At 39.1% G+C, this 20,679-nt stretch overlaps 3 protein-coding genes across 8 annotated transcripts; 2 read left to right on the forward strand and 1 right to left on the reverse strand.

Annotated features, from left to right (window-relative positions):
• Window positions 1–1,309: 1,309 nt before the first annotated feature.
• On the reverse strand, window positions 1,310–3,760 carry LOC117231818 (pre-mRNA-splicing factor SLU7). Its single transcript, XM_033490648.1, has 5 exons — window positions 3,340–3,760; window positions 2,971–3,242; window positions 2,538–2,861; window positions 2,151–2,448; window positions 1,310–2,072 (listed from the first exon to the last, which is right to left on the reverse strand). Exons 1-5 carry the CDS (start codon window positions 3,565–3,567, stop codon window positions 1,473–1,475), a joined length of 1,722 nt encoding a protein of 573 aa, XP_033346539.1. The 5' UTR covers window positions 3,568–3,760; the 3' UTR covers window positions 1,310–1,472.
• A 136-nt stretch (window positions 3,761–3,896) lies between these two features.
• LOC117231825 lies at window positions 3,897–8,844 on the forward strand. Of its 2 annotated transcripts, none has more exons than XM_033490670.1 (5): window positions 3,897–4,165; window positions 4,459–4,507; window positions 4,774–4,854; window positions 4,950–5,170; window positions 5,240–8,844. In XM_033490670.1, exons 2-5 carry the CDS (start codon window positions 4,482–4,484, stop codon window positions 6,481–6,483), a joined length of 1,572 nt encoding a protein of 523 aa, XP_033346561.1. In that variant the 5' UTR covers window positions 3,897–4,165; window positions 4,459–4,481; the 3' UTR covers window positions 6,484–8,844. The 2 variants fall into 2 exon arrangements, with proteins under 2 accessions (XP_033346561.1, XP_033346551.1); XM_033490660.1 differs by having other exon boundaries at window positions 3,907–4,165; window positions 4,455–4,507.
• A 1,409-nt stretch (window positions 8,845–10,253) lies between these two features.
• On the forward strand, window positions 10,254–19,257 carry LOC117231766 (endothelin-converting enzyme homolog). 5 transcript variants are annotated; one of them, XM_033490503.1, is made up of 13 exons: window positions 10,254–10,409; window positions 13,020–13,133; window positions 13,547–13,703; window positions 14,043–14,270; window positions 14,493–14,773; window positions 15,046–15,144; window positions 15,253–15,423; window positions 15,661–15,809; window positions 16,301–16,523; window positions 16,627–17,086; window positions 17,332–17,478; window positions 17,705–17,844; window positions 18,080–18,256. In XM_033490503.1, exons 2-13 carry the CDS (start codon window positions 13,020–13,022, stop codon window positions 18,254–18,256), a joined length of 2,346 nt encoding a protein of 781 aa, XP_033346394.1. In that variant the 5' UTR covers window positions 10,254–10,409. The 5 variants fall into 5 exon arrangements, with proteins under 5 accessions (XP_033346394.1, XP_033346386.1, XP_033346423.1 ...); XM_033490495.1 differs by having other exon boundaries at window positions 10,279–10,650; window positions 18,080–19,257; XM_033490532.1 differs by having other exon boundaries at window positions 10,280–10,650; window positions 14,061–14,270.
• The last annotated feature ends 1,422 nt before the right edge of the window (window positions 19,258–20,679 follow it).

Here is a 20,679-nt window from a genome sequence, read left to right on the forward strand (position 1 = left end):
ATATATTTGGATAATTAAAGTTGAAATATACAGAATATTTTTACGCAATGGTCGCTAGCCATCGTCAGTCGATTTCAGGAAAATGGTACGTACTTTAGAGTGTGAAAGTTGTATGCCAAACTCGGGTGTCAGAGGCGCCCCGGGACGTCTCTCTAGTGTAGGCTCTTGCGCCCGGGTTATGTGTGAGAACCGTGGAGTGAGTGTGTTGGTGTGTTGTCTGTTTTGCTACTTTTTAAATATAGGGTTAGGTAGGATAGGTAGTATACCTTCTAGTGTGAGTGTTAATTATAAGTAGGTAGGGCCGGGCAGGTTGGCACAGTCTCTGGTCGGGTAGGCGCGATTTCGCGTGTCCAACCTGTTTCAGGAAATTTGATTTGAAAAATCGACGGCGAAGCTGGGAACAAGAGTTGGAGCATGCCACTCAGCTTAGGCTTTGCCTATCGGTTTTTCGAATTTCGCGGTCGTGATCGCGAGCAGGAAGTCGATTTCGAAACGAACGTTTATATATTGCTCGAGCGCACACATACGAACAGATAGCGATCACTATGACCGTTGGTCATCCATGTTCACTTGAATTGATTCGCGCGATTTAAATTTTTAGTTTACATTTGCGGGTTATTTTTTTGTTTTCCGATTAGAAAGACTCGAGCTAGATTTAAGTTTCAGCGGGCATTGCGCCCGAAGAAAGAAGAGGCTATGAGCCGAAGAGGCCCGGCAAATTTGTCATAGAAAAGGGCAACTACTAATGGCTTTCCATCCTCTGAATTTCGGATCACCCAAAGAATGGAAAGTCATTCCCGTTACTATTTTGTCACTATGCTCGCTTGTAGTATTTGTAGTAGTAGTAGTAGTATTTTTTTTTCTTTTTTTTTTGGTCGGTGTACATGTCGGTTCACCACCATATTGGGCAAATCACGGTTTTTGTATTAGTATTGCAAGAGATTAATTATGGTTTGAATTAGTGTTGCGAGAGATTGATTACGGTTAAAATTAGAGTTGCGAATTATAACATCGCGATTGTTTTTAGCAATTTTGATTATGGATTGTCAGAATTTTTTAGAGAACGATACATTGATACATATTAGCTTTCGCATGGCTGCCCTGTTTGAGCACGGTAATACGTTTGTGAAGATAACATTTGCTAAATTAATTTAATAATTTAATAATCTGATCTGTTCAATCTAATAAAATAAATCTAATAAAATAAAAAAATAATTTAATAGAATAAAAATTTATCATATTCTTGATGAACTTCGATTCATAAGAAATAATATAACAATTTTGTTCACGTTTTATTAAATACGTTAAATTGGTAGGTAGATACGATATTCGCTTTTTAATCCCTTATAATATATTACATTTTTATATAAAATGAATCAATTTTATATATATCTAATTTTCACTTTAGATCTATACATAATAAATTTTAGTACACCTAAAAAATTTACAAGAATTGTATTAGTTCCTAAAAGCTATTTACTAAGAAATTCCGCCATCGGGTCGTCTTCACGTTGTCGCTTCATTTGAAATGCTTCGATCTCATCCATTGTTGGTTCTTTAACTTCATACATGCTATTGTAAGGGCGTTTTCTTTCATTCATTTGTAGCAGCCTTTCCGCTTCCTTTTGTCTTTCTTCCTCTTTCTGCAACGCTTGTTGTAATTTATCTTGTTCCTGTAACTTAGCAGCTTTTTTCTTATTCTTTCGTTTTTCTTTCTGTTTTTGTTTTTTCTCCTTCCTTTTAGATGATTTCGATTTTACCGGCCTTAATACCTTTTCTTCTTCATCCGAGGATGTATCGTTACTTACAGATTTTTCATCGGATGAATTTATCGTTTCCTCGTTAGACTTTTCTTCCTCGTTTACTGTTTTTTTAATTTCAATAACGGCTGCTTCGGCTGTCTTTTTACCTGCATTTCCTGTACAGTATGAATTTTTTATAAACGAATGACAGCACTTGTATCCCCATTTACCAGCATGCCAGTAAGAACCCCAAACGCAAGTATGATTATTTGGATATACATCTTCTTCGTACTTAGAGCGAATTATTTGTCTGTCTTGTCCTTTGATGATCTGCAAATAAATACAAATTATGAAAAATAATATAATTTAATTAACCTTCACAGTCTAATAATATATGAATATACGTACTTTTCCATATCTGGAATATTCGACATATTGTTCTGTTTGTGCTAGTAAAAGAGAAGGCGGAGGAGCATCGAGATGTTCTTTACCCCCATATTTATTAATTATACTTTCACGAGCTTTATCTTTCAGTTCGTCGCGTTTTTTATCATATTCCTGTTTAAGTAATTCCAATTTAGTAGGTTCAGCGAGTAAATGAACGTCAACGCCTCTTTCATGCGCTTCCCATGCAAACAATTGAGCATTTGAATGTCGTTGTGTATCTCCCGAGAAACGCGCAAAATTTTCACCTTTATAATCCACCCTGAAACATAATACAGCTACTTTAGTATTTTTGAATAATGTAATAGTAATACAGACGATAACGGAATGTATAAGATAATTTCTGCATACTCTCTGTCTGTGCCGGTATAAGGATTGTCACGCATGGATCTCGTTTTAGGATCGTAATATGCCGAATTTGGATCCAAGTTTCTTAGATACTTTGCTGTATCTTCTCTAATTCGTAGATTTCTAACGGTAATACGTTGTTTAGAATCTACTTTTGTCCCAGGCATATCAACCTCGTCAACATATTTGTCCTCATCTTTATCCGAATCCTGTTCATCATTCTCTTCCGCGTTTAACTTTTCCGCACGCATTTGTCGTTTTGCTTCTTCAATCTTTTGATATTCTTCGATAATAGCTCTATGCTGTGAAGGATCATAACCAGCCCACCTACATTAAATTAATATATTCAAAATATTGTTTTATATTAATATTTATATTTAAAATTTACCAAGTATTTCAGTATGTACTGTATCTAGTAAAGTTCAAGATAAACCACCTGTCTCTTTTGCCATCGTAGTCCGTAGATAATTCTGGTTGAGTAAACTCATCTGGTGCTATATTTGCATTTGTGAATTTTGCACCTATTTTACGTGGACGTTCCATACATTCCTTTTTCTTGTGAGTTATTGCTCCACAATTTTCACAGGCTCCTTTACGATACTTTGTTGCTACTTTAGATGAATCTACACCACGTTTATACCATTCGTCTATACCGCTATACTGCTTTTGTTTTTCAGGCTGTGGTCTTTGATGTTTCAAAGTAGGCCCCTTTAAATATTATATATAAGTAAGTATTATATGTTTTAACGTTATGTGCGCTGACTATAAAAAGAGATGTCAATTTCTTTAAAAAGTTAATGCATACCTGTGCGCCAAAATACCATGGCGTAGCACTAATGTATTGTGGAATGTGTGGATTAATATCTTTGCCTTCTTCATCTACTGCAGCTGGTGCTGTACCAGCTTTTCTCGCTTCTTCTAATTCCTTAGCCTTTCGCCAATCTTCTCGGCTCTTTTTCTTGGGTTCGTCTTCGAAATTGCTTTTGTTCTTTATAATTTTTGACACAGGTACATTAGCTAGAGTATTAGCCATTTTGATAGAGACAATTAACGTTAGATCAATTTTAACTTTGTAAGATTATTTAATTTCGGTGTCTTGCTCGTAAACTGACAAATACTGGAACTAACCTATACATAAGATAAAATCTAATGACAGACGTAAACAGTTACGGAGTTTGTGTTACGTGTTCTGAAATACCAATCGTGTAAAAAATCAGAAGCCATAGACGAGCTAGTCTATGGTTATGCCCTCTACTATTTGTGGTCGAACTACAAATAAGCTGCGTGGTCGAACAATGTTCAATTGTAGGTAGGAAATGGTAACTGTTATACCTTTTGAGCAGCATCTGGTTTCTGGTTTAATTTATGTACTGTAGTTTAGTTTATTCATATTGGCAACCCTGTTTTCGATGACGTCATTGTAAAGTTCCGAAATTGAAATCAATAAGTGGTGTGCAATGTTGTGTGCACATGATAGTCGGACCGAAATGGTGATTATATCAAAACAATTTGTCAGAGTGTACGGTTTTTATTTATTCAGAACGAAGGTGTAAATATTAATTGAGAAAATGGTACGAAATACGAAGAGAAAGCTGGCGATATTCGCCGGAACGTCGAAGTGTTTGATATACGTGAGTGGATATTTTTCGTTTCAGCATGTACACTTTTGATGCCATTTAACAAGAAGTTATTCTCTGTATTCTAAATTGGAGAAAGTTCCTTTCGAAATGAAAGTACAGCGAGAAGTGGATCGCAACGTTCAAGCGTTTGCTTCCTATTTTGATAAGATTTACCAAAAACTCGCTCCTTTATTTCATAATGATCGCGATTATTTTGGTCTTAAGATTAATTTGTATGATTTACATCTGTGGATGTACGTTGTAAGTTGGTACACTATTTAAAACGTGATATTTGTTTCAGGCAGAAGCAAAGTATTGTGCCTCTGAAATGCCTGGAGAAACAAAATACTATGAGTGAGTTTCATACACGTAATTATGTTTATCTTTTAGTAAGTCAAAAGGGGGAACTTTTCTCTTTCTTTTTTTTTCTCTCAAATAACGAAACGAAAGACGACTAATGAACGTAATTAAAAAAAAAAAAAAAAAGAGAGAGAGAGCTAATGAAAGGGGAAAGAAAGAGGAAGAAGAAGAAGAAGAAGATGGAAGAAAGGAAGGAATGTTCAGAGAGGAAGAGAAAGATGGGAAGAACGAACGTGTAATTACATGTAAATTCATTTTAGGTGTTCTAGAACCGAATATTGTTGCGGTATTGGTTGTTGCGTGTCACCAGGACTACATTTTCATCATTTATGGTATTATTGGTGCGCAAAACAATTTCACAGATCATTCTGATCGACATCTCTAAAGAAGATACAACATTTTTACGATATTCTCACGATTTTTTGTCGTTCGTTAGGATATTGGTAATAATTATGTTCCTGGTATGCTCCGGCGGTGGCTGGTGGTATCGATACTGGTTACAAGGAAGATACAGAGCGGCTGCATCGGCTATTCCGACTAGAACTACGAACGCGCGAGCCCAAAGTTCTCTTCGAGGGTCGACGTGTCAAGGGCAGAGGGCTCGTATTACGTACAATTCTGCGAGAAACACTGTATTATTGCATCGTATGTGGAAAGGCGAGTGTACATTTGTCTGGTAAATAATTGCGACGTATTCGATGTTGATCAATTTATTTGTGCTCTTAGGTCCTCAAAGAAACGGAGCGATGCCCGCTCAATACACCGGTAATGCGACAACATCGGGCCATTATCAGAACATGAGCGTTATGTTGAACGATGCGAACTGTCCGTACTACCAATTATATGGCCCACCTCCAAGCTACGAAACTGTGATAGCTCAAACACGTGGTAAGGTATCAAACGCGACGTCACCGGAATCGACTAGCGCGCGATCGAGTTCGTTCGTTGCGCCAGCGAATTCGAACGTGTCCCAATGCTTCTCTTATACTTGCAATTTCTCTACGAGATTGAACAACAGTCTGGATCAAAACACGCAATACTCGAGTGGCGGTACGAGTTCTCGGCAACTCGAAGGCCGAGAAGGTATTCCATTCGCGCATTTTCCACCGTATTGCGCCGTCGCAGACGGAAGTACGAGGCAAAATGTATGCATTCCTTTCGCCTATCAGGAACAACCGTTCGTTTCTAGAGATACCTTTAACCCTCTGTATCAAGCTAGTTCCATACACTGTGTTCCGTATCCGATGGACAAATCGTCAGACACGTCGGATCCAGAGAATCAAAGTTACCAAGTGTCGAACGCCGAAAGGTACGCGATGGTAAATGTCGATTGCACGGCTGGTAGTAGCAGAGAGCAAGGTATTTGGCAGTCGGACGATCGTTCAACGTGCAAAGTACGCGTTAGCCAAGTAAACAGAGATACGGATGACAGTATGGAGAAAAATCTGGGAGAACAACGAGAAAATACATCGATGGTAAGAGGGGCGGCGGGTTCTGCTTCTCCGCTTAAAATCGAAGAGAATCAGTCGGACGATTCGAAATCCGTGGATTGGTTGGAAAATTTCGATTCCGAGTTGGCAAAGAGCCGTCGAGTGTACGGCGGTTCTTTAAAAGCAAGCGGCAGGTACGCCGATAAAGAAAGATGCGAGGAATATTCCGTTCAAAGGGCTTTCTCGAGAATTTTGCCCCATTCCTGTGACGGACTTATTAACACAGAGCCAGCCACGGCATCTGTCGATGTATCTCATAACGTAAGCTCTTTGGAAGAGAGAGCCGACTGTAGTGCGAGTTCTTTTCAATCAAATCCATCCAATAATGTGATATTAGAGCGTTTCGGTTCCGACGGCGCGTCTTTCTCGATGGAAAATATCGAGAAACTTGAACAGTCTCATTCCCGTCTCGTAAACACTAGTACAAATTCTGATCTTGAAAGTAAATCTAGATTAGACAGATCGAAATCACTGGACTGAGCAGTTATGGAATACTTTGCTATCGTACTACGCGTATATGTAGTGCTTATTCTTCTACACGTTATTGATTCACGCGTATTTGTGTACGATCGTGTTAGCCGAAAATCGATCGTGTTAACGATTTATCTCATAAAGTTTTCCTGTAATCGATATAACGAAATCAAGAGAGCGTCGCGGTATTATATGTTCTCCTTTTTAAATACGAAATTCGTCGAGTTTCGGATTTAAGAGTTGATCGTTTATCGAACGACAAACAACGCTTAATCTATCGTTTGTCTATATTCCAATATACATTCCATATACTATTATTATCCTCTCTTTTTCGCTCCTTATATGTATATGTGTATAGCTATGCGCCAGATTCTCGTATTCGAACAAGAGGCTCACGGGACCATATTTGACACTGTTCAGTTTGTCTCGATTATTTATCGGTTACGGGATAATTTGTTATCTACTAACAGTCGTTAGTACAACGCAATAACGCGTGACTCGATTGGATCTCGTTTTTTACGATACGCGATACTGCCAGAAATCTTCGGTCAATGTCCTGTTCGCTCGAACGATGGCTCCGAGCTGTAAACGTTAATCGGTTAACAAATATTCCATTATATTTGTATCCTTTTTCCTTCCTTTTGCGAACGAGCTCAACCAATTCCAATTACGCACAAGGGCGTCGCTCGACGCTGTTCTTAATCGTCCTACGTAAACGTATCGGTATGCCAATAACACGTTAGCACACCTTTTTCTAATCTTCGCACGAAACGTCGTACTTTACAATGCCACCGAACAGTTTCTAATTCTAATTATTAGGTTAAACGTTATTATAGACTATTTCGTATGTCGTATTTTCAACAGAGATGTTACGAATCAAGATGGTGTTTGACGAGATCGGTTCTATTCCCTTTTTCGAACGGAGGAACCGCGTAACTTGCTTTCCGATTCGATCGAACACCATTTACGTGTTGCGTATTTCTTTCGTGTGCACGTGAATACAATTCCGTGAACGTTTAAGGATTCTTCGTCGATATCCTTGAAGATGCAGCAACTCGATCTACGTGTAACACCTTACTAATTTTAAGATACGCATATGCTACGAAAGAGTTTCTCTTATTATTGCTTTGTCAGATGGGATCGGAAGAACGAGAGATGTACGTTACCGCTCACAGGTATCCGAACATTCTAGTCAATTTGTACGAACGGTATACATTACGCCTCGTAACGATAGAACCACCCAAAGTCGTTTAACTCTTATATTTTATGCCAAGTATTTGTAAACATTAATGCTACGAGAAACGACGTACATCGCGTTTGAACTTGCTATTTTTTAATTAAATTATATTCCTGCGCCAAAGTGTTTGGATATTTTTGAGCGATAGTACATACACGTGTGCGTGCGTGCGTGCGTGTATGATTGCGTCTGTTTGCTGCGTTTGTTTGCAGGCGAATGGCTGGCCGATGACGGTCGACAGGCTAAAAGGAGATGTTCGAGGATATAGACTAAGCTAAGGATGCGAGGACGGAGTAGGCGATGGTACGAAACGCGAGAAATCCAGTGAAAAGTCAAATCTCATAGAAGAATTACACGTTCGAATCCGGCTTTACGGATTACCATATCTCGCGAATGTCTTTATTTTTACTTATCGGTTATTGTTCTTCTCAATTAATACGTAGATCGTAAGAACGAATCGCGCGAACCAATGTCACTGACGGTATAAAAAGTGGCAAGGTCGGACAAATGATAAACCTGACAAATCACATTTTTATAGAGAATCGATTTTTATATTTAGTATGCCTTTTGCAGACTTTGTGTTCTCGTTGCCTCGTCGACCACTTAACAAAATTATTGATAACGTAAATTAGGTGCGTTTAGTATTAACGAAATCAAAATACCGTACTATTCGTCTCCTATCGTTGAACAACGTCATGGATTTATCATTTGTTTTCAAGAAGCTTCTATCTTCTCCTCTCTTTCGTATACGTTCGTTTCGTTTCACAAGACACTTTTCTCGTTGGCCAGCAAACAACGTGAAAATCAATAAAAATAAACTTATTATCGTATCCTTCCCATGATCTTGAAACGAGAAAGCACGTTTGCCGCGGATAGACGGAACAGTTTAGGCAGGTTTGTCCGACGACAGCTGCGCGTCGGAATTGCAGTTATTTTCGCAACACGACGAATGCAGTTGAAAGCAGGAGTCGCCTTGACGTACCATCGCGTGTCTAAGTTTCTGATTCCAAAAGTTTTCGATTGTAACAGCGGTCCAAAGAAAACAGTGTACGTGCCAATAACGAGTCCGTTAGATAAGGTAATGTCGTGTAGGGCAAGTCGATCGATCTCGTAACAAAGGAGAAATATAATGACATATATATATATATATATATATGATATGATATATATCGTATATCATATATTATATATATGTAGTATTATTAATTAAAATTATATATAATTAAATAAAAATTACATACACAAAACGCGTGCGTGTGCATGCATAATTATTTTTTGTAATCGATCCGAATGGACGAGCTATTTTAACAGTCCGATTAAATAAAACGCTAATTAAATAACGCATAAGGTATAAAGTAACGTGGCCAGTTACTATCGTTCCGGATTACGGGGGTCTTCTATAGATTCAGGAAACACTATATTTTGCGTGCGTGCGTAGCCTGCGTGTTATAGCTTTAACGATCGATAACTAGTCCGAATGATCACTTTCACCGTAACGTGCAATCATGTTCGTATTAATATACTGTAAGATATATTGTACCTCACGAAAAGGGTTGTCTTTGCTGAAATAAAGACAAAATATTTATTCACGTACGAGGCTTTTAAAGTCGATCGATCGAATTTCTAATTTCATTTGTGTAAACCAACAAGAACCAAGCAAAACTGAAGTATCGTTTCGGAACGTGCTATAAAGTCGTAGTAACAAGCTGTTCATTTTTGACCATCGAATCTCTGCCTTTATTTCTTTTCCACTAAATGCAATTTAAAAATTACAGTTGTCTCCTCGTTCATACGAATTACACGGATTCAAATTGCGCGTTTCCATCGAATCTTTACCCTTCATACGTCGAATATTAACTTCTGCAATTAATTCTTTACTAGCATCATCTCAAGTTCTGTCTTCCAATTTCCATGGTTTACACGTCCAAATCGTTTCCTTGAATTGTGTTTGTAGACGTGTAAAGTTATTCTTACCTGCATGATAATGCGTTACCGATTGCGCAAGAAGCAAATTAATTCTATCTCTAGTGAATATACAGGATGGTTGGTAACTGGTGGTACACGCGGAAAGGGGATGAATCTACGCGAAAAAAGAAGTCGAAAATATAGAATAAAATTTTTTGTTTGTAATTTTTCCATCGAGACAACGATCTAAATTTCTCGAAAACAAAGCCTCGGATGAAAAATTTTTATTCTATATTTTCGACTTCTTTTTTCGCCTAGAATCATCCCCTTTCCGCTTGTACCGCCAGTTACCAACCACCCTGTATATATATATAGAGAGAGAGATAGAGGAGAGAAAGAGAGAGAGAGAGAAAGAAGTAGAATAAACGGAAACAAGAGTAGGCTTCGTAGGAACCGGTATGATCGCGTGATATACGATTGATTGGAAAAGTACAACGACACGTTTTTTTTTATCAAATTCGCAGAGATAGAGAGGAATTGGAAAAGGATTACTATAGTTAGATTAGAATGGTAAACGGCGTAGTTACCGGCACGAGGCGACGCGACGGTAAAAGATGGCAGGTGCACTGAGGCTCGGAGGAAATCAATATTGAGAGAAGATAGGTAGAGGGGTTGAGGTGCGTCGAAGCATCCCCATAAGAGAGAGCCACGGAAAGTTAGGAAGGCCGATATAGCGGCTGGGCCGAGGAAAACGCTGGAAAATGTCATAATCTCGAGGACTATAGTTTCGAGGGTATAGTTTCGAGCAATACCTCTCCTCTACTTCATTTTCTATCCATTTGTCTTCTGCTATTGAGTTTGTCCACCTCTATTCCGCTCCATCGCACTGTCTTTCCCTCTTCTCCCTGCCTGTCAGAAACCCTCTCGTCGTCCAAGCTAGGATTCGTGCTCGGCAGAGTGAATCGATAAATTTGTAAGGTGATAGTGCGCGAATTGGTGATTACGCGATCGTGCGGGGCAAGATGTCGGTGAAGGTGAGTGATTGTACGCGTTAAAAATACAGATGGGGAGAAAGTTGGCCCGAGTTGGATGACACGGATGAACTTGGATCGAATCGATTCCATCGATGCTGGAAACACGGTCCACCGGCTCCTCCTTACGTTTCACCATTTTTCGTCCTTCCGAATGTCAACGTTGTACTTATATACCGTAGCTGCGGTTGAGCAAAGATAGAACCTGCGGTAATCGGTTTGGATTATGAGTCGCATATTCTGGCCCTGAATTTCACGCAAGACGATCGTGTGCACAGTAAACATAATCGATCACTGATGTTATCTTGCGTATTATCGTATGCCTGTATGTATATGGTACGCGCGCGAGTCTGAATAATGTTTCTCTCGTTATCGCTCGATAATACTATGTCACTGATACGTTCTGTTAGTATCGTACGACACGCAGAAATACGCAGTATAAAAGGTAATATCAAAATTATCGTGTTGCACAACTAGTGAGACCGAGTAATCGTGCGTGCAAGACGCTCGTAATAAATACGATTCTCGTTGGATTTGTCAGCCCTTTAGATAATAATATTCGGAATGTGATGGAATCGATATCGTAAGAGGCAACCTGTATGCTCGCTGTAATGCTTCATTTGAAAAGATTGAAATCGAAGAGAAATTAGAGGGAGGTTTTTACGAGCCCTCCAATCGTCAGACTTTTATATCGATGTTTAAGCTGGAAAGCGGTTACGTCGAACGGTGGTTGCAGACGAGACGTTCGCCATACAATTGTTTTAAAAGGGAAACGACTGGCTAGCTCTTTTTCTTCAAACGCGAGTGTCGTGAACATAGCGGAACACAATGCGAGACGAAAAGCATTCTAATCGTATTAACGAGGCTACAAGTGTCTATTTCCTGCTAGGAGGTCAGAGACGAAACAAGCAACTCGATTGTAGACGCGTGCGCGCGCTTCTTCAGATCCTCATGTTTGCACGCGTGCAGTTGCCGCGTGCAACCAGCTTGCAGTTTTAACACGAACGTTCGTCGTGTTTCTCTCACAAAGTGTCTCTCATCGTTGCTTCTCTTTTTCGTCAGCCATTGTTTGATCTCGCTTTCGTTCAAGGAAAACCAGATTTTCGGTCAGTCGGAACCTGTTAAGCCAATATCGCTAGACTGCGGATATTTATGCAAATTCACCATTTTTATGAACACGATCGAAGAAATGGAATTTAATCCGAAATTTGTTTCGAGTCTTGTAAATAGCGTAACGAATATTTCCGATGTTTTTTTACGCATGTTTACGCGTTTAGTGCAAATTTGCCATGTACCTTTCTATTAATTATACGTCAGGTAACGAAAGACGACTGTTCGCGTTGTAATTTCATTCGATGCACAGCTTGATCTCGATTTGAATTTCGTTGTCATAAACAAAGCGAGTAGAAAGCTCATCGTATGTACACGGAAATGGAAACCTTTTACGGGTGTATTCTGCGTGTCACGCGAAACATTGGAAAATTTCAATAACATTTTTTTGTTGTAGAATAAAATTAGTAAGATTGAAAAATAAATATAGACCCTGTGAACAATTATAGACCCTGTGAAATTTAACGCGCGATGAAAATTCAATTTAATCAATTTTGTATCACGCTCCAGATTTCGTACACCGATGCGTGTATATTGTTTTTACTTTCGTTTTTGAAACGGTGACATTGGAAGCTTTCCTCGTTGTTGGAATATCGGCGTGCGTAATGTAACGTAATTGCGAATATTATACAAATTGCTGTTAAATTGGAGAATATCGCGGGGGATCGAATATATGTCGTTGCTGATTCTATTCAATTCCATTCGTAGATAAAATTAAAGTCGATGATTTCAGTATGTTTATTCCGTACGCGATTTCTGACGAACAATCGTATTTTTCGTCTAATTTCCGTATGCGAAAGCCAGGTATTTGTTTCGATTTAAGGCTCGCTCGGCGTTGTGTATTTTTAGTTTTAGTCTAAAAATGTATCGCTACGGGCAATTTCGCCACTGAATTTTCACATTGCCGCCTCTTCTGTGTCGGGTCCAAGTACTTATACGTACATTCTGCATCAATCCACGTTTTTAATTTGCAACGCGATGTTTCCATTCGTTTCGTACCGCGAGACTTTTTGAAAAAGCTTCGCGAGTAATTAATTACATTATCTGGTATTCGACAACTATTGTGTAATAACGAGACTGGTTTAACGTTATTTTATCTTCGGTAAAGTCGTTCCGTGTCAGCGCTTATAGAAAAAAGTATCGTTTGCCCTTGCACACTGACGTCCCTATCTATGACGAATAAGAAGAAAATTTAGCAACTATAAAATGTATTTATGTCTCTAGATGACGATGTTTCAACTTATTTATGGGTCTTGTCTTAGATGATGATGTACAAGCAGGCCGAGTTCGAGGACGAGGACAGCAGTAGCATTGGTTCCGTAGCTTTGAACAGCGAAGGCATCAGCACGTCGGCCACGCACATCAGATACAATTCGGTTGGTTTCTACACGAAAGTGAAGCAATTTAATCGAGATAATAAAGTGCTCGTACACGTGTGGCTGCGAGATTTCGAGTCAGCCATCGATAGATATTCGCGATGAAGGCGCGTAACGCGAGTTACGAGCGACGATTCTAACGTTACAGTGATAAGTTTGCGAATAATAGTGCAGCGGCTTGAGAATAATCTACACGTTGTTACATACAACACGCCGTGGCTCTAAAGTGGTACAGGCGAAGTTAGAGAGATTCCGTTGCTCGGAACAAGACGAAAATAAAAGACAGCGAAATAGTAATGTTTGTTTTTGCGAAAGTCGCGTTTGAGAGCTTCTCGATTTTATTACTTGCACCATTCTGGAGCCACGCTGTAGCTATGTCTGTATATCTATTCGTATGTATTTTTCGTATTCAGGGAATCTCGTTGTGGAGAGCTAGGAGCTTGCTCGAAAGATGTCTTTTTATCATTTGCGTGGGCCTTTTGATCATGGTCGTGATGCTGTCGATAATCATCAGCAGCAAAAACGGCTGGGAAAAAGCGCAAATACTTCGTGTCACTTCGCACGAGGAAGGTAAGCTGTGCAACGACGATTCCAAAACGTTAGGTCGCAGGATAATACGCCGTAACGTAACGTCACTGCACGAATCGATATCGGTACTGTAGAAGAGTCTTAGGTCATCTATCATAGCGATCTCGGTAATGACGATTGTATTTTCAGACGATGCTCTTGTGTGGTTTTAACGAAAACGAATCTCTAGTTATCGCTGCCCTTATCGTGTTACATCTTTGCTTTCCCTCGCTCGTAAATTCTAAATACCGTGAAATCGGTAAAAGAAAGCGCACGATCTGTAACTTGTATATCGTTAATCCGTCAATGGGTATTATCGATGAATTATTATTTTTCGAAAAGTGGTTGATTTTGTTTTAGATGGTACACACTGTTTAACCGAGCACTGTGTCACGGTGGCTGCTTCCATTATAAATAGCATAGACCATTCGGTCGATCCATGTAACGATTTTTACGAGTACGCGTGCGGTGGTTGGATCAAGAAGAATCCCATACCAGATGGAAACAGCATGTGGGGAACGTTCGATAAGTTCGAGCAAGACAATCAGCTGGTTGTAAAGAATGTTCTTGGTAAAAAAAAAAAAAAAAAAACTGAACCCTTCGTAGGTTTCTGGTGATCAAGGAGCTTTTTGGAAAAAGGGTCTATAGATAGCGTTAAACGTCGTGTTTCGAAACGCCGAGGTCGAATTTCACGTTACTTTTTTTTACAGAAAGCGCCTCGATCATAAGAAATCGGTTGGAACTTCCACTCTGACTCGCTTCTACCCTTCATTTTTTCCCCTTTTAACGTAGAAAAACCATTCGCCGAAATGAAATCGAAGGCCGAGAAGAAAGCAAAATATTATTTCCTCTCGTGTATGGACGCAAACGACACGATCGAATCGCTTGGCGCGAAACCAATGCTGGACTTGTTGGATTCTATCGGTGGCTGGAACATTTCTGGGAAATTCAATCTAAGCGAGTGGTCGTTGCAAAACAGTATGCATATTCTGCAAAATGTTTACAATATGGATGGTTTATTTACGTGGGCGGTAAACGAAGACGATCGAAATAGTAGCAGGCACATTATACAAGTAAGATACCAGGATGGATCTTTCAAAAATCAAATTGGAAATAATTCTATTGAAATCTCGCCAAAATATATATGCGATATGCGGAATTGATTTCACCGCAAAAACGCTATAAATTTTCCAAACAACTCCATATAATTGCACAATGGTATAATATATTAGTATGTAACATATCATAAAGTATAGTACAATAACACGATAACATAGTGTATAATGACCTATACATATGTATATGTATAATACAATTATTGTACGAAACGATTTACGCTTTCAAGATCGATCAAGGAGGTTTGACGCTGCCAACCGCCGACGATTACCTGAACGTCACCGAACACAGTAAAGTGTTGGCTGCGTATTTGGAATACATGACGAAGGTATAATGGCATTGATTTGCGTTTCGTTTATCTCGATTCCATTGTTTTTCGGCACCTTGTAATCTTGTAACCGGTGAATCGAGTACAGGTACTCGTACACGTTTGCAGATAGGCGTGCTGCTTGGCGGAGAGGCGAATTCGACCAGAAAACAGATGAACGATGTGATAAAGTTTGAAACGGAATTGGCGCGGATCATGACACCGCCGGAGGATCACCGAGATAAAGAAAAGCTTTACAACTTGATGTCTCTGGATGAATTGCAAAATAACGCGTCTTTCGTAAGTATTTCGGATCGCGTTTCTGCCACGTTCCTCTCATGCCTCTGCCGCAGTTTTGTCGTGAAATTATTATGTTCGCAGTTTCGATAAATTCAGTAGATTCTCGATTAACCGAACGTCTCTATACAAACGGTATGAGACGGTAAAGAAAAGCAAACGTTATCACGAAGATATAAGTCTCTTGACGGAGGTTCTACCGTATCTTTACTATCTTTATAGCCATTCAATTAATTTTAGATGTCCTGGGTAGACTATTTTCAAAATGCGACGCAACTCGTTAACAAAAAAGTAACCGGCCAGACAAAGATCGTGAACTTTGCTCCAGAATATTTCGTTAAATTGTCCAAGCTGGTATTAGAGTACAACAAAACGAACGATGGGAAAGTGTAAGTATTTTCTAGAAAGCCTACGCTGGTTATCACGTATCCTGTCATTCTCTTTTTACTTTTTAGTAGGGATGGGACCTTTCGAAACCTCGGAAACCCAGGAAACTCGAAACTTTCTACTATTTTCGGAACCTTTCAACTCGAAACTTTATGCTATCTATGTCATTTGAAACTCCCGATACCCGGACGATAATTTATATAAATATTCTTATTTATCTAACAACGAGTCGGTTGAGTTTCTGCTTACACATTGGAGCTCGTTTCGATTAGTACGATTTCGCGATAATTTGATTTTCCGAAAGCAAAATTTGTCTTACAGGGATTGACAGATTTCAGTTGTTAGTAAAACAGACGATCTCGAGAACTGACAACAAAAGTTTCGTGTTTCGTAAGTCTACGAGTTAGGTTTCGACCCATCTCTCTACCTTTTACCCTCCAAACTTCTTCTCTTTTTACTTTTTCTCTTTCTCTTTCTCTTTTCTCCCAAACAGGATACTGAATAATTATCTGGTTTGGCAAACCGTGAGATCTTTAACTGCCTGCCTGTCGAGACCGTTTCGCGACGCTTACAAGGGGCTGAGGAAAGCTTTGATCGGCTCGGAAGGCCGCGAGGAGCAATGGCGTTATTGCGTCAGTGATACGCATAACTCGATGGGTTTTGCGATCGGTGCGATGTTCGTTAGAGAAGTTTTCCATGGAAAGAGCAAACCCATGGTTAATTTACACTCAGTATCTTTCAATGATGATAGATATACGTGCTCCGAGGAGCACGCGTTCGTACAATGTCCACTTTAAATGGCGATCTAATCGATTGCAGGCGGAGAAGATGATCGATCAAGTGCGCAAAGCTTTTATCAAGAATCTGAAAAATCTCGATTGGATGGACGCGGAAACGAGAAGGAAAGCCGAGGAGAAGGCGAACGCGATCACCGATATGGTCGGCTTTCCTGATTTTATTTTACGTCCAAATGAACTCGACGAGCGTTACAAGGACTTAGTAGTTAAACAAAACGAGTACTTTCAAAATAATATACGGGTGAATAAGTATAATTTGCGGAAAAATCTAGAGAAGCTCGATCGGCCTGTGAATAAAACCACTTGGATAATGACACCTCCCACGGTGAATGCTTATTACTGGCCTACGAAAAATCAGATGGTTTTTCCCGCTGGTATCCTACAAAGTCCATTCTATGACATGGAGAATCCTAATAGCTTGAATTTTGGTGGTATAGGAGTAGTCATGGGACACGAACTGACCCATGCATTCGACGATCAAGGTATGACGTGTTCTCAAATGTTTCTACGCCAGTAAAGCAGAAGCCCATTTATCCGAACAAGGCGGAGAATACACGTTCGTACGATCGAGGTTGCGCTCAACCTTTCCCGATGGCAAACGCCTAGCCGTAAATTTGTATAGCTGAAATTGAGCATGGCAATTTGTTCGTATAAACGAGGTTTCGTTGTATTTTCATTTTGATTTTATTTGATTCGATGCGATCGACTATCGATTATTTCAAACTAGGAAGAGAATACGACTTGCACGGAAACTTGCATCAATGGTGGAACAACGCTACGATAGAGAGATTCAAAAATAGAACAGAGTGTTTCGTGGAACAGTACAGCAATTTTGAGATACATGGTCGACACGTAAACGGACGACAAACTTTGGGTCAGTTACAATTATTAGACTACTACGGATATATGTATATATGTGAAAATTCATATTTTTACAAATACAACTGAAAAAGTAGGATCTAGTGAAAAAATTGCATTGCCCGTTAAATACTCTACAATGAGTATTTATCGTGTGTATTCTATGCATTTTTACGTTTTTAAATCTCTTACAAATGTATAGAAATTCGCAGTTTAACGATATCGCAATCGTTTTCTTCTAGGAGAAAATATTGCGGACAATGGTGGTCTCAAAGCAGCGTATCACGCGTATCTTTCAACGCCGAGAAGCTACAAAGATCAACTACCTTTACCTGGTCTTAATTTGACGCATCGACAATTATTTTTCGTGAATTTTGCCCAGGTAAATTGTCGTTATCTTATATCCATGACTTCTACAAAATATTGTTAACTATATTTTTGGATCTGACAGCATATTCTCGCTTTTAACTGTTTAAAGTATTCCTTGATAACTCTCCATCTGTGATTTTCAAGTTTAATCATCTTCGTCGATAAACGAACGAAAAGATTGTGCATTAAGGGATTAAGTTAAAGAAAGAAAGAATGGGATGAATTTAAAAATAATTTATTGTTACCAGGTTTGGTGTTCCTCCGTGATGTCCGAGGCGATAGCTCTCCAAATCGAGAAAGATTCCCATTGTCCACCAAAATACAGAGTGATAGGGTCACTCTCGAATCTGCCGGAGTTCGCATCTGAATTCAACTGTCCCGAAGAATCGCGAATGAATCCGATTCACAAATGCGAAGTGTGGTAATGCATCGTCTCTCTGGATTGTCTGTGTCAATGTGGAACTTGTGTTGTTCAACTTCATCGCCGATATATCACGAAAACGAGTCGTTGTAAAAGTTGAAACCTCTCTCGCTTCTGTCTGTAGAGCAACTGTCTCTTCCTTCGACGTTTTCATCTTTATTCGCTTACAAGTTGAGAGTAGCGAATGAAGCGAACGAGAAGAAGCAAATGTTATGCGTGGTTTGCTAGCGATCTGTTGCAAATGCATGAAGCGCGAACCTTTCACGAATAAAAGAAACGTCGAAGAGATAGAAGCGACGAGCACAACGAATTCCGTTGCGACCACGTGATTTTATCCGGTATGAAATGTTAAACGTCCATGTGCTGATTCGCACTGCTGATTTATTCGAAGACGTTGGAATCACAACGAGTCGAGCATACGCGAGTTCAAATGCATTTTTAGTAAGCGTCGAACGAGTGTAATTTCAATAGGATCGTGTCACTTTTGAGATTTCGTAATTCGAATAAATCAAACATCGATCGAAGGTCGGCTTATGCGCGTTCAATGTATCGATCCTTTTGTTCGAGAAAAATCGATTAAGCCAGCTCTGAAGCTGGATTAGAAAGGCACTAGGACCACTATATGAATCGTTAAATTTCCTTACTCGACTATTCGAAATGCGTCACGACGCGCCAATGTTTTTCATTAAGAAATTAATTGACTGTGGTTCATCGTGATCACTGGGGACGATTTAATCCATCGAACCAACTGACCGACCAACTTGATCGACGTTTTCTCATAAACGAAAGCGCGCATTTCTACGTGATAAGTGATTTTTCACTTTTATACTTGAAATCAGTATTATCAGTTCGAATCGTACGATTCGAGTAAATATCAATGATGTTACACGCTGCACACATAACACGTTTAATACGCTTGTATATACCTGCAGAATATAAAGACGCATTCATATTACCATCCAATTGACACAGTGTATTGTTCCTACAAGCAACGAGCAGAAATTTTTAAAAAGTGAAAGGAGATATAAGCGAGGAAACAGTTTATTCAGTTGGAACTCTTCTTCGCCGTTCTGTTCGTGTCGAAGAAGCGATTCTCACCGATCTCGATGAGCCATGGCGATTATAAACGGCACATTGCTGTAATTTCTGCAGGCAGGAAGTTAAGCTCTAGCGTTAAGCTTAAGAAATTTAATTTTCTAAACAAACTACATGCTATATAGTTATACATAGGATAGAAACAGTACGTCGAGCCAACGACGAGTGTAATTGAAAATGTTGCTACGAACGTTCGAGCAAATATTTGTTTATGCGTATACCTCTTGCCATGTGAAATTCGATAGTTGAGCGAATGTTTTCCTAGTCTTTAACAAGTGCTGTCTAGTACAGTCCTTGGTCGTCGAAACACGCGTTAAGATCAACTGTCCATTGACATTAAGAGAAAAAAAAAAGAAGAAGAAGGAGAAAGAAAAACATGGAAATGGAAGCAAAGTTAGGAACATTTAAAACTATCAGCAAAATAAATATAATTTAAGCATGATCTAATATATCATGAATCTTCATTTTCTGATGTTCGTTCAACTATCGAACGAATGTTCGTAATTGATAAAAGAAAGGCGATTATCGAGAAATGTTGTATATTTCGTGCTCGACAAATTTTCTTTGTCCTCGTTCAATGACGATTAAAAACGTAAAGTTGACAACAGTTGTCTGTTGTGTCTTTTGCGTACCTACATATTATACAAAGGAGTGCGAGAAGAATCGACAAACGATTTCGTGCGTCAAAGAAGAAGTCTTTGAAAATCGACGATTATGTCAGCCATTCTAATATTATATAGTATTTGAAATCATATATTTCTTAATGACGCACGTGTAAATCAAATAAAGGACAAATTAAATAATGACACGAAGATTTTATTAATTGCAGGGAAGAAGGATGCGATACGAGAGATTTCTCAAGTTTTCATTTCCTTTGGTTTCTCCCTCCTTTCCTATGAACCGTCGAATTTACACCGAAGATTAGCACGCAAAAACGATATTTCGAGAATTTAACAGGAGAATTCTGAATTTCACATTGAATTCTCGACTTAATTCGTCAAGAAAGTAATAGAACTATTGTCGGTCAAATTGTTTCTTCGATACAGCTTGTTCCTTAAATTGGTAAGTATTCGCATCTCACTAACAATTTGTATAAATAGAACGTACATACGTAGTTTTCGTATCTGTTACGAGAAATGCAACAAGTTATAACGCCAAAGAAATAATTATTTTCTGAATTTTTTGTTTCATCACAATGTCGAAGAGTTAACAGTTTCACGATTGTCAAATTTCTTCAAGTTGGACTTATCAGCAATGAAAAAGACGCGCAAACGATATTCTCGGTGTCTATCGCTCATGGTCAACGAGTATACCGCGATACGGCCAGTAATA

Source organism: Bombus vosnesenskii, unplaced genomic scaffold (genome assembly GCF_011952255.1).
Source record: "Bombus vosnesenskii isolate JDL3184/JDL3185 unplaced genomic scaffold, Bvos_JDL3184-5_v1.1 scf7180000013263, whole genome shotgun sequence".
Taxonomy (NCBI): Eukaryota; Metazoa; Arthropoda; class Insecta; order Hymenoptera; family Apidae; genus Bombus; species Bombus vosnesenskii.